Here is a 12,035-nt window from a genome sequence, read left to right on the forward strand (position 1 = left end):
TATCTCCTTAAATATGCGTCCTAGAGCGAAAAGGACGATAATTCGTGACCACCCCACAAAAATCAAAATTTTGATGAAAATCCTTGAAAATTGAATTTTTATAAACTTATTTTGGCCATACCTCCTTAAATATGCGTCCTAGAATTTTTATATGAAACTTATTTTGTCCTAGAGCGAAAAGGACAATAATTCGTGACCACCCCTTAAAAATCAAAATTTGGATGAAAATCCTCAAAAAATGAAATTTTTATATGAAAAACTTATTTTGGCCATATCTCCTTAAATATGCGTCCCAGAGCGACACGGAAGATAATTCGTGACCGCCCCTCACAAATAAAAATTTTAACGAAAATCCTTGAAAAATTAAAATTTTTATATCAAAAATTTATTTTGTCCATATCTCCTTAAATATGCGTCCTAGAGTGAAAAGGACGATAATTCGTGACCACCCCTCAAAAATCAAAATTTTAACGAAAATCCTTGAAAAATTAAAATTTTTCTATTAAAAACTTATTTTGGCCATATCTCCTTAAATATGCGTCCTAGAGCGAAAAGGGCGATATCTCCTTGGCGATATCTCCTTAAATATGCGTCCTAGAGCGAAAAGGACGATAATTCGTGACCACCCCTCGACAACAAAATTTTGATGAAAATCCTAGAAATTTTAAAATTTTTTATGAAAAACTTATTGCGGCCATATCTCCTTAAATATGCGTCCTAGAGCGACAAGGACAACAATTCGTGACCACCCCTCAAAAATCAAAATTTTGATGAAAATCCTAGAAAATTTGAAATTTTCAATGAAAAACTTATTTTGGCCATATCTCCTTAAATATGCGTTCTAGAGCGAAAAGGACAATAATTCGTGACCAACAATCAAAAAAATCCTTGAAAAATTAAAATTTTCATATGAAAAACTTATTTTGGGCATATCTCCTTAAATATGCGTCCTAGAGTGAAAAGGACGATAATTCGTGACCATCCTTCAAAAATCAAAATTTTGATGAAAATTCTCAAAAAATGAAATTTTTATATGAAAAACTTATTTTGGCCATATCTCCTTAACTATGCGTCCTAGAGCGAAAATGACGATAATTCGTGACCACCCCTCGAAAATCAAAATTTTGATGAAAATCCTAGAAAATTTAAAATTTTTTATAAAAAATTTATTTTGGCTATATCTCCTTAAATATGCGTCCTAGAGCGAAAAGGACGATAATTCATGACCACTCCTCAAAATTCAATATTTTGATGAATATTCTCAAAATATGAAATTTTTTTTATGAAAAACTTATTTTGGCCATATCTCCTTACTATGCGTCCTAGAGCGAAAAGGACAATAATTCGTGACCACCCCTCAAAATTCAATATTTTGATGAATATCCTCAAAATATGAAATTTTTTTATGAAAAACTTATTTTGGCCATAGCTCCTTAAATATGTGCCCTAGAGCGAAAATGACGATAATTCGTGACCACCCCTCAAAAATCAAAATTTTGATGAAAATCCTCAAAAAATTAAATTTTTATATGAAAAGCTTATTTTGGCCATATCTGTTTAAATATGCGTCCTAGAGCGAAAAGGACGATAATTCGTGACCACCCCTCGAAAATCACAATTTTGATGAATACTAGAAAATTTGAAATTTTTTATGAAAAAATTTATTTTGGCCATATCTCCTTCAATATGCGTCCTCGAGCGAAAAGGACGATAATTCGTGACCACCCCTCGAAAATCAAAATTTTGATGGAAATCCCCAAAAGATGAAATTTTTATATGAAAAACTTATTATGGCCATATCTCCTTAAATATGCGTTCTAGAGCGAAAAGGATAATAATTCGTGACCTCGCCTCAAAAATCAAAATTTTAACGAAAATTCTTGAAAATTGAATTTTTATAAACTTATTTTGGCCATACCTCCTTAAATATGCGTCCTAGAATTTTTATATGAAACTTATTTTGGCCATATTTCCTTAAATATGCGTTCTAGAGCGAAGAGGACAATAATTCGTGACCACCCCTTAAAAATCACAATTTTGATGGAAATCCTCCAAAAATTAAATTTTTATATGAAAAACTTATTTTGGCCATATCTCCTTAAATATGCGTCCTAGAGCGAAAAGGATAATAATTCGTGACAACCCCTCAAAAATCAAAATTTTAACGAAAATTTTTGAAAATTGAATTTTTATAAACTTATTTTGGCCATACCTCCTTAAATATGCGTCCTAGAATTTTTATATGAAACTTATTTTGGCCATATTTCCTTAAATATGCGTCCTAGAGCGAAGAGGACAATAATTCGTGACCACCCCTTAAAAATCACAATTTTGATGGAAATCCTCCAAAAATGAAATTTTTATATGAAAAACTTATTTTGGCCATATCTCCTTAAATATGCGTCCTAGAGCGAAAAGGACGATAAATCGTGACCACTCCTCAAAATTCAATATTTTGATGAATATCCTCAAAATATTAAATTTTTTTATGAAAAACTTATTTTGGCCATATCTCCTTAAATATGCGTCCTAGAGCGAAAAGGACGATAATTCGTGACCTCCCCTCGAAAATCAAAATTTTGATGAAAATCCTAGAAAATTTGAAATTTTTTATGAAAAACTTATTTTGGTCATATCTCCTTAAATATGCGTCCTAGAGCGAAAAGGACGATAATTCGTGACCACCCCTCAAAAATCACAAATTTGATGGAAATCCTCAAATAATGAAATTTTTATATGAAAAACTTATTTTGGCCATATCTCCTTAAATATGCGTCATAGAGCGAAAAGGACGATAATTCGTGACCACCCCTCAAAATTCAATATTTTGATGAATATCCTCAAAATATGAAATTTTTTATGAAAAACTTATTTTGGCCATATGTCCTTAACTATGAGTCCTAGAGCGAAAAGGACGATAATTCGTGACCACCCCTCAAAAATCAAAATTTTGAAGAAAATGAGTATATGAATGTAAATCTGGCGAAAGATATATAGTGTAGCTATAGCTAAATCTGAATTGATATAAACCAAGTTTATCACACTTTACGATACTACTAATTGTTCTCTGTTTTGCAAAGTATGAAGGAAAGCATGCTTAAACTCTAGTTTCTAGTGCCTTAGAAGTACATATCGGACTAACGATATATGTGGGGGATATATATAACTCTGAATTTTCTTCCAAAATCAGTAGGGTTCTATTCTGACCCGAAATTCATAGTTGTGTCAAATCTGTATTCATGTGGACTAAAACTGCGACCTATACATACTTTTTTATATTCACAGATAAACGGACATGCCAAAATCGACTCAGTGGCACGCCTTGAGCAATATTGGCAAATATACCGTGTGTCTATCTCGTCTCCTTGTGGGTGTTGAAAATTAATTTGCCAACCACAACTAATCATCGTCTTTGGCAGGGTCTTTAGCCAAAGGGGTTAGAGATACTCTTAGTATATAAGTACAAGCATTTGCTTTTTATAAATTAATTCAATGTAGACAGATGCCTCCGGCATTTAAATGAGAAATACGTTGCCATTTAAATTTCAATCCTTTGCTTTGAACAAGAAACATCAGTCATTTGTTTGATTAAGCGAATGGCAATCATTTAGGCTCTCGTTGAAATGCAAACTATCACAAATGGTGGCAAAGAAATTTACATTACGCATCTTCAATTACTTTCGCCTTCGTTTAATGAAAAGTAAATATAAAGAATTCCATAGGCCTAAATGAATTTCGATTACTTCATTGGAGTGTAAAATAAATTGCGAGTGTTTACTTAATGCAAATAACGTTAAGCTTACAATTGATATAGAATTTTTAAAAATAATCAAAATGACCATTAGGCATAATCATCCTGACCAAAGGAGGTAATTTCTTTGGTCCTAAAAAGGCACGTGCTGTGGACATTTCCCAGGCCAAATTTTAAATATCCACCAAAATGGATAAAATAATTTATGTGAAAGTTACCAGCAACAATATTTAGACCCTTCACCATTACTGTGGTCCAGGGTATTTGTGCATTTGTATGTAACGCCAAGAAGGAAAAGCCATAGACCCATACCGATCGTCTTAGAATTGAACTCGAGCCAAAAATAATCTACCAAAATTTTGAAAAATCTAACAAAAAAAAAAAAAAAACAAAATTGTCAAAATGTTATTCCATAGAAAATTTTCTCAAAATTTTATTTCAATAAAATTTTGTCAACATATTATTTCTGTAGAAAATTAACTCAAAATTTTATTTCTATAAAAAATTTTGTCAACATTTATTTCTATAGAGAAATTTATCAATATTTTATTTCTATAGAAAATTTTGTCAAAATTTTATTTCTATAGAAAATTTTGTCAAAATTGTATTCCTATAGAAAATTTTATCAATATTTTATTTCGATATGAAATTTTGTCTAAATTTTATTTTTATAGTAAATTTTCTCAAAATTTTATTTCAATGGAGAATTTTATCAATATTTTATTTCTATAGAAAATTTTGTTAAAATTGTATTTCTACAGAAAAATTTGTCAAAATCTTATTTCTATAGAAAATTTTCTCAAAATTATATTTCTATAGAAAATTTTCTCAAAATTCTATTTCTATAAAAAATTTTCTCAAAATATTTCTATCGAAAATTTTTTCAAAGTTATTCCTTCAATAAAATTTTCTCAAAATTGTAATTCTATAGAAAATTTTGTCAAAATTTTATTTCTATAGAAAATTTTTTCAAAGTTTTATTGCTATAGAAAAGTTTGGCAATAATTTAATTTCTATAGAAAATTTTCTCACAATTCTATTTATATAGAAAATTTTGTCAAAATTTTATTGCTATAGAAAATTTTGTCAAAATTTTATTTCTATAGAATATTTTGTCAACATTTTATTTCTATAGAAAAGTTACTCAAAATTTTACTTCTATAAAAAATTTTATTTCGACAGAAAATTTTGTCAAAATCTTATTTTAATGGAAAATTTTGTCAAAATTTTATTTCTATAGAAAATTTTGTCAAAATTTTATTTCTATTGAAAATTTTGTCAAAATCTTATTTCTATAGAAAATTTTGTCAAAATCTTATTTCTATAGAAAATTTTGTCAAAATTTATTTGTATAGAAAATTTTTTTAAAATTTTATTTCTACAGATGTTTGGGATTTTTTCCTCCCAAACTGAATATATTATTAATCTATAAACGCAATCCCTACATTAAAAATGATGTCTCCACTTGAGTTGCAAAAATCATTCTTCTACTCCCTTTTTCAACTATTATTTGTTTACCCAAAATGCATAACTAACTGTTCTAGCCATACATACTAACATGCATATGAGTATTTACATACACACTCGTCAGTACATATTTATGTAGGTACAGACAAGAAAACATTTTTGGGTGATCTGCTGCTATGACTGCTTGGGGCAGTAACAAAGTCACTTGCGTTTGGTCATCTACAAGAAGCAGAACATTTGAATTATTTTAAATCAAAGCTATGCATTGGGACATAGCTAGTAAATAGTTTTTGTATAAAATTGAGTTTCAACCACTTACATGAAATTATAAAATAATTTATAAGTGAATATGGATTAATAAAACTTTTGAATTGTGAAATAATTATGAACTAAAAAAAAAACAAACAAAAAAAGTGTTTCTTCATTTGACTATTCTGATCATGGGGATCAGAAATTAAACAAATTCTCCTACATATAAATGGTGCCGAAACCCGGGAGCTGTCCGCGTGGAGACAAGGCCTCCCTTTACCTATAAAATTACTGCCGTCAAGCCTACGGTATTTTTAACGTGCTGTCTGCACTCTGGTTTACTGCCGTCAAGTCTACGGTATTTTTCATACGTACTGCCTGTACATTTGTTTCTTTCCTGAATTTCGAGCCAAATTCAAAGAAACATGTCATCGTCTGAAGTAGCTATCGAAGACCAGAAGAGGATCTTCAACCATATTAAGCGCGTGGCTGCGGCCTTCAACGCTAAGCCCAAAGAAGCCATATCTAAAGGTTATGTGCAAACAATTCTGGAAGACTTGGAAAACAACTTTAAATTCATCAAGGATGGACACGATCAAATCATGGAGATTCTACGAGAAAACTCTATTAATGAAAAGGACGTGCCTTATATCAGTGGTGATACCTATTACATGTGTTATGACACATATATTACTTTGAAAAGTAAATTACTTGATAACCTTTTCGATTTTGATTCCCCACAGACTCCAACCGTTCACGCAAGTACTTTCTCAGCCACCAGCCGCAATGAATCGTTCTGTGCTGCAGCCCGGTTACCAAAAATTGATTTGCCAACATTTTCAGGGGATTATCTTGAATGGATTGCATATCGTGATATGTTCAATACCCTTGTGCATCAAAATAGTTCCCTTACTAAGGTACAAAAATATTTTTACTTGAAAAGTTCATGCACCGGTACGCCACTTAGCATGGTAAGTGAATACCCAGCAGCAGAATCAAGTTATGATATGGCATGGGATGCTCTCGAGAAGAGATTTCATAATGAACGTAAACTTGTAGAACAAATTTTAAAGCGCCTGTTTTCCATTCCACCATCTAACGGTACATTTAAGAATATAAAATTTCTACTGGACACCACCAGAACTTGTCTGTCTCAACTGAAGTCGTTGAACATTGATATCTCAACATGGGACTCAATTCTAATTTATTTGCTTACGCAAAAACTAGATGCTCAGACCCGCAAGGAGTGGGAACAGTCACTCAAAGCCAGTACTTCCATCCCTCCTATGTCTGAAATGTTAATTTTTTTGGAAACTACCTTTCGAACTTTGGAATCTTTAGAAGAAGATTCTAGTTGTACACCAAAAACCTTTGGTATTGAATCTCGTAAAAAGCCAACAAAAACTGTACGAGCTCACACAGCTTCAACTGTCAACGATGACAACTGCCCTTGCTGCCGCAAACGTCATCCACTTTATAAATGCTTCCGATTTACTACCCTTTCGTCCGCGGAGAAAAGGAATCTCGTAAATCAGCATCGTCTTTGCCGTAACTGTTTAAATTCTGGACACCTGCATTCGTCTTGTAGACTAAACACTAGATGCCATATTTGTCGTGAGCCGCATCATACTATTATACACAACGAATTCGTGAAGAATACATCACCTATTACTCAACCGAATAATTCCACCATGGATCAAACATTCCAGCCGCCTGCTACTACATCTACTCCTGACACTGCTACTGTAAGTACAAACCTTTCTAGTTTTGGCACATCGAACTTGAATCCAGCAATGCTGCCAACTGTGAAAGTATTAATCAAAACTAATGACCAACATTTTTGTGCCAGAGCTCTTGTGGATCAAGGGTCACAAATTTCATTTATATCTGAAGAACTTTCACAGCTACTACCTATTACTGTTTCCAAAACCAAAGTTGATGTTTCTGGTATAGGTGGAGGTCGAGCCATCACTGTGCATAAAGTAGCCAATTTCACCATCTACTCTAAATACAAAAAGGAATTTGAATTACCTATTACGGCTCTTATTGTTTCCAATGTAACTTCATACATTCCGCCGAAAATATCAGTAAAAAGTATTCCCGATGTCTCTAAGTTCTTTCTTGCAGATCCTGAATTTTTATCCCCAGATAAAATTGATATTCTTCTTGGAAATGATGTCTACTCTGATCTACTTCTTCCAGGCATTAACAAATTACAAAATGGGCTTTTGTTGCAAGAAACGTATCTAGGTTGGATGATATCTGGTTCCACTAAATCATATTTTAATTCTCCAAGAATTTCCGCTAATTTATGCTCTCTTGATGAGCAGCTCCGACTGTTTTGGGAACAGGAGGAAATTATGGACGCCAAGCCGCTGTCTACGGAAGAAGATCTTTGCGAGAAATTATTCATGGAAACTCATACACGCGATGATACTGGACGCTACACTGTACATTTACCGTTTAAGAAATTATTACAAGGTCATGAGCTACCTTCTTTTTCCCACACGGATTACAATGCTTTAAAACGACTGAAACAATTGGAATCAACATTTGAACACAAACAACAATTTGCCGCAGAATACAAAAAGTTTATGTTGGAATACGAAAATCTACAACATATGGTAAAACTCGGTGAGTACCCACACTCAATACCTCCAAATGCATATTTCTTTCCCCACCATGGTGTGCTTAGAGAGAGCAGCACAACAACAAAACTTCGTGTTGTTTTTGATGGTGGTAACTGCAAACCTCCACAAACTTCTATTAATGAGGAACTCTCAGCTGGCCCTGCGTTACAAAATGATCTCCCAACAATTCTCACTCGTTGGCGAAGACATCGCATTGCCTTTACAGCTGATTTGGAGAAAATGTTTAGGCAAATACTTGTTTGTCCTGAACACCAAAACTACCAATGTATATTATGGAGAGATGCCTCTCGCAAAATTTGCGTATATGCTTTACGAACTGTAACATACGGTACTACGTCTGCTCCCTACTTAGCAATTAGAGTATTGCAACAACTAGCCACTGACGAGGAGAAACGTTTCCCACAAGCTAGCAAAACACTGCTTACTGACACGTATGTTGATGACGTCATATCTGGAGCAGACACTCTACAAGAGGCCTTTTATTTGCAAAAACAACTTACTTATCTTTTGAAATCAGGAGGATTTCATTTAAGAAAGTGGAATTCCAATTCAGTGGAGCTCATGGAGAGCATTTCAGAAGAAGACCGTGAAGTTAAAAATTTATTTGCTATCCAAGAACCAAAAATGGCTAAAGCACTTGGTATACACTGGGATACCAAGAACGATAACTTCTGTTTTTCAATAAATTTTCAATTTTCTGAAAACATTACTAAAAGCAGTTTACTTTCAGATGCATCCAAATTATTTGATCCGTTAGGCTGGATCAGCGCAACGACCATTTTAGCAAAAATTATATTTCAGCAGTTGTGGAAATTAAAATTAGACTGGAATGATACTTTACCCAAAAATATTCAACAGGAATGGCTCCGATTTCGATCAAAATTAAAATCTCTTGAAGAGATAAGAATACCAAGATGAATTGGCTACAGCTCAACCGGCTGTGAAATACAATTACACGCATTCAGCGATACCTCAAAACTGGCTTACGCAGCTGTAGTTTATACCCGAATAAAAACACAATCTGGTGAGATAATAATAAATTTATTACAGGCGAAAACAAAAGTCGTACCCCTAAAAAGTCAAACAATTCCCAGGCTGGAATTAACAGCGGCTGCCCTCTCGGCAAAGTTAGTTGCCAAGATAAAAGCCAGCGTAGATTTCAACGTTAGCAGCACTGTGTACAGGACGGATAGTACCATCGTTCTTGCGTGGCTGAAAAATACTTCAAAACGGTTGGAAGTCTACGTGGCAAATAGAGTCGCACAAATTCAACGTTTAACTGATGTAAATGACTGGCGATATGTCCCAACTAACGACAACCCGGCTGACTGCGCGTCCCGTGGATTATTTCCTGAGCAACTGATACATCATACATTGTGGTGGAAAGGTCCAAGTTGGCTCCAATTAGAACAAGAACAATGGCCTCTCTCCCCTACCGAATCTCATGTGGAAGATTTCAACGAAAACATTGTCACACATCATGTAACAAAAACAACTACCACATCGTCATATCCCGAAATAACTCATCGTTATTCAAAGCTGTCTACTTTAGTACGTGTGACGTCATACATTCTTCGTTTTTACAACAACATAAAAGCACAAGCAAAACAAAACAGCAAAGAAACCGGTTTTCTCAAATCGTACGAACTAAAGAGAACACTGCATTTGCTTGTCAAAATTACACAGGCCATTTCATTTCGAGAAGAAATTAGCTGCCTTCAATTGGGACACAGAATTCCAACTCGAAGTAATATTTCAAATCTATCACCATTTCTGGATGAAATGGACATTTTAAGAGTTGGTGGACGTATATCAAATGCACAAATCCCGTACAATACTAAACACCCGATTTTGTTGTCCAAACAAAATCCGCTATCTTTTCTTATATTTTCAGATGCACATATAAAAACCTTTCATGGTAGCCTCACGCTCATGCAGTCTTACGTTTCTCGTACTTATTGGATCATATCAGCTCGAAATTTAGCAAAACGGGTCCAACGTGCATGTGTTGTCTGCTTTAAATACAATGCACAAAGCTGCCAACAACTTATGGGGAACTTGCCTTCGGTCCGTCTTCAACCAACCCGAGCCTTCAAACATAGTGGGTTAGACTATGCCGGTCCCATAAATATAAAAGCTTCGTCACTGAGGACAGCTGCAACAACAAAAGGCTACATTTGTCTATTCATCTGTATGTGCACAAAAGCAATACATCTTGAAGGTGTAACAAGTCTTAATGTGGATTCTTTCATCGCCGCCTTCCGCCGCTTTACTTCACGAAGAGGTCAATGTACTGACCTTTACTCAGACTGCGGCACAAATTTTGTAGGCGCTAACAAAGAACTCCAAGTTCTTTACCAACGGAACAAATCATCACTCCCAGAGTATCTTGTGGAAACTTTGGCGAATCAAGGCACAACGTGGCATTTCATACCCCCTGCTTCACCCCACTTTGGCGGCTTATGGGAAGCCGGTGTGAAGTCAACAAAACACCACTTGCGTCGAATCATGAAAGACCGTTTACTCACTTACGAGGAACTGTCCACCCTATTGGCACAAATTGAAAGTTGCCTGAATTCAAGGCCCTTATGCCCCCTATCATCTGATCCTGCAGATTCAAACGCGCTTACACCAGCGCATTTTCTAATTGGTGAGGCCACCAATTGCATCCCCGACGATGACTTACTTGAAATCAACATTGATCGTTTGAGCCGTTGGAAAATGGTCGAACGTCTCAAACAAAATTTTTGGCATAGATGGAACAAGGAATATCTATGCAGATTACAATCTCGCCCAAAATGGAACAAAATAGAACGCAATATCCGAGTCGGAGACTTAGTCCTACTTTTACATGAAAGAAGTGTTCCAGGTCAATGGCCACTTGCCAGAGTTGAACAATTACATCCAGGTCCTGATGGCTTGGTACGTGTTGTAACCCTATACTGTAATGGCAAGTACATCAAACGACCTATTACAAAAATATGCTTCCTGCCGTCTAACGATAACTATGTCAACAGAGAAGAAACTACAACTATAAAATCGTAGTTCTTGGCCCGGGAGAATGTTTGGGATTTTTTCCTCCCAAACTGAATATATTATTAATCTATAAACGCAATCCCTACATTAAAAATGATGTCTCCACTTGAGTTGCAAAAATCATTCTTCTACTCCCTTTTTCAACTATTATTTGTTTACCCAAAATGCATAACTAACTGTTCTAGCCATACATACTAACATGCATATGAGTATTTACATACACACTCGTCAGTACATATTTATGTAGGTACAGACAAGAAAACATTTTTGGGTGATCTGCTGCTATGACTGCTTGGGGCAGTAACAAAGTCACTTGCGTTTGGTCATCTACAAGAAGCAGAACATTTGAATTATTTTAAATCAAAGCTATGCATTGGGACATAGCTAGTAAATAGTTTTTGTATAAAATTGAGTTTCAACCACTTACATGAAATTATAAAATAATTTATAAGTGAATATGGATTAATAAAACTTTTGAATTGTGAAATAATTATGAACTAAAAAAAAAACAAACAAAAAAAGTGTTTCTTCATTTGACTATTCTGATCATGGGGATCAGAAATTAAACAAATTCTCCTACAACAGAATATTTTGTCAAAATTTATTTGTATAGAAAATTTTTTTAAAATTTTATTTCTACAGAATATTTTGTCAACATTTTATTTCTATAGAAAAGTTTGTTAAAATTTTATTTTGATAGAAAATTTTGTCAAAATATTGTTTTGATAGAAAATTTTGTCAAAATCTTATTTTGATAGAAAATTTTGTCAAAATATTATTTTGATAGAAAATTTTGTCAAAACTTTATGTCTATAGAAAATTTTGTCAAAATTTTATTTCTATAGAAAATTTGGTCAAAATTTAATTTCTATTGAAAATTT

General features: G+C 33.8%; 1 protein-coding gene across 1 annotated transcript; it reads left to right on the forward strand.

Moving 5' to 3' along the window:
• Positions 1-5,892: 5,892 nt before the first annotated feature.
• LOC142231440 (uncharacterized) lies at positions 5,893-11,163 on the forward strand. Its single transcript, XM_075302048.1, has 3 exons — positions 5,893-8,870; positions 9,048-9,925; positions 10,013-11,163. The coding sequence occupies exons 1-3, from the start codon at positions 5,893-5,895 to the stop codon at positions 11,161-11,163; spliced, it is 5,007 nt and encodes a 1,668-aa protein (XP_075158163.1).
• The last annotated feature ends 872 nt before the right edge of the window (positions 11,164-12,035 follow it).

This window comes from Haematobia irritans, chromosome 3 (assembly GCF_050003625.1).
Source record: "Haematobia irritans isolate KBUSLIRL chromosome 3, ASM5000362v1, whole genome shotgun sequence".
NCBI classification, from domain to species: domain Eukaryota; kingdom Metazoa; phylum Arthropoda; class Insecta; order Diptera; family Muscidae; genus Haematobia; species Haematobia irritans.

Excerpts from the sequence above, each read along its gene's own strand:
- LOC142231440 (XM_075302048.1), top strand. The coding sequence starts at position 5,893 with ATGTCATCGTCTGAAGTAGCTATCGAAGACCAGAAGAGGATCTTCAAC. Across the intron at positions 8,871-9,047 it reads GCATCCAAATTATTTGATCC|CTCAACCGGCTGTGAAATAC; the intron begins GTTAGGCTGGAT and ends AATTGGCTACAG. Across the intron at positions 9,926-10,012 it reads CATTTTAAGAGTTGGTGGAC|ATGCACATATAAAAACCTTT; the intron begins GTATATCAAATG and ends TTATATTTTCAG.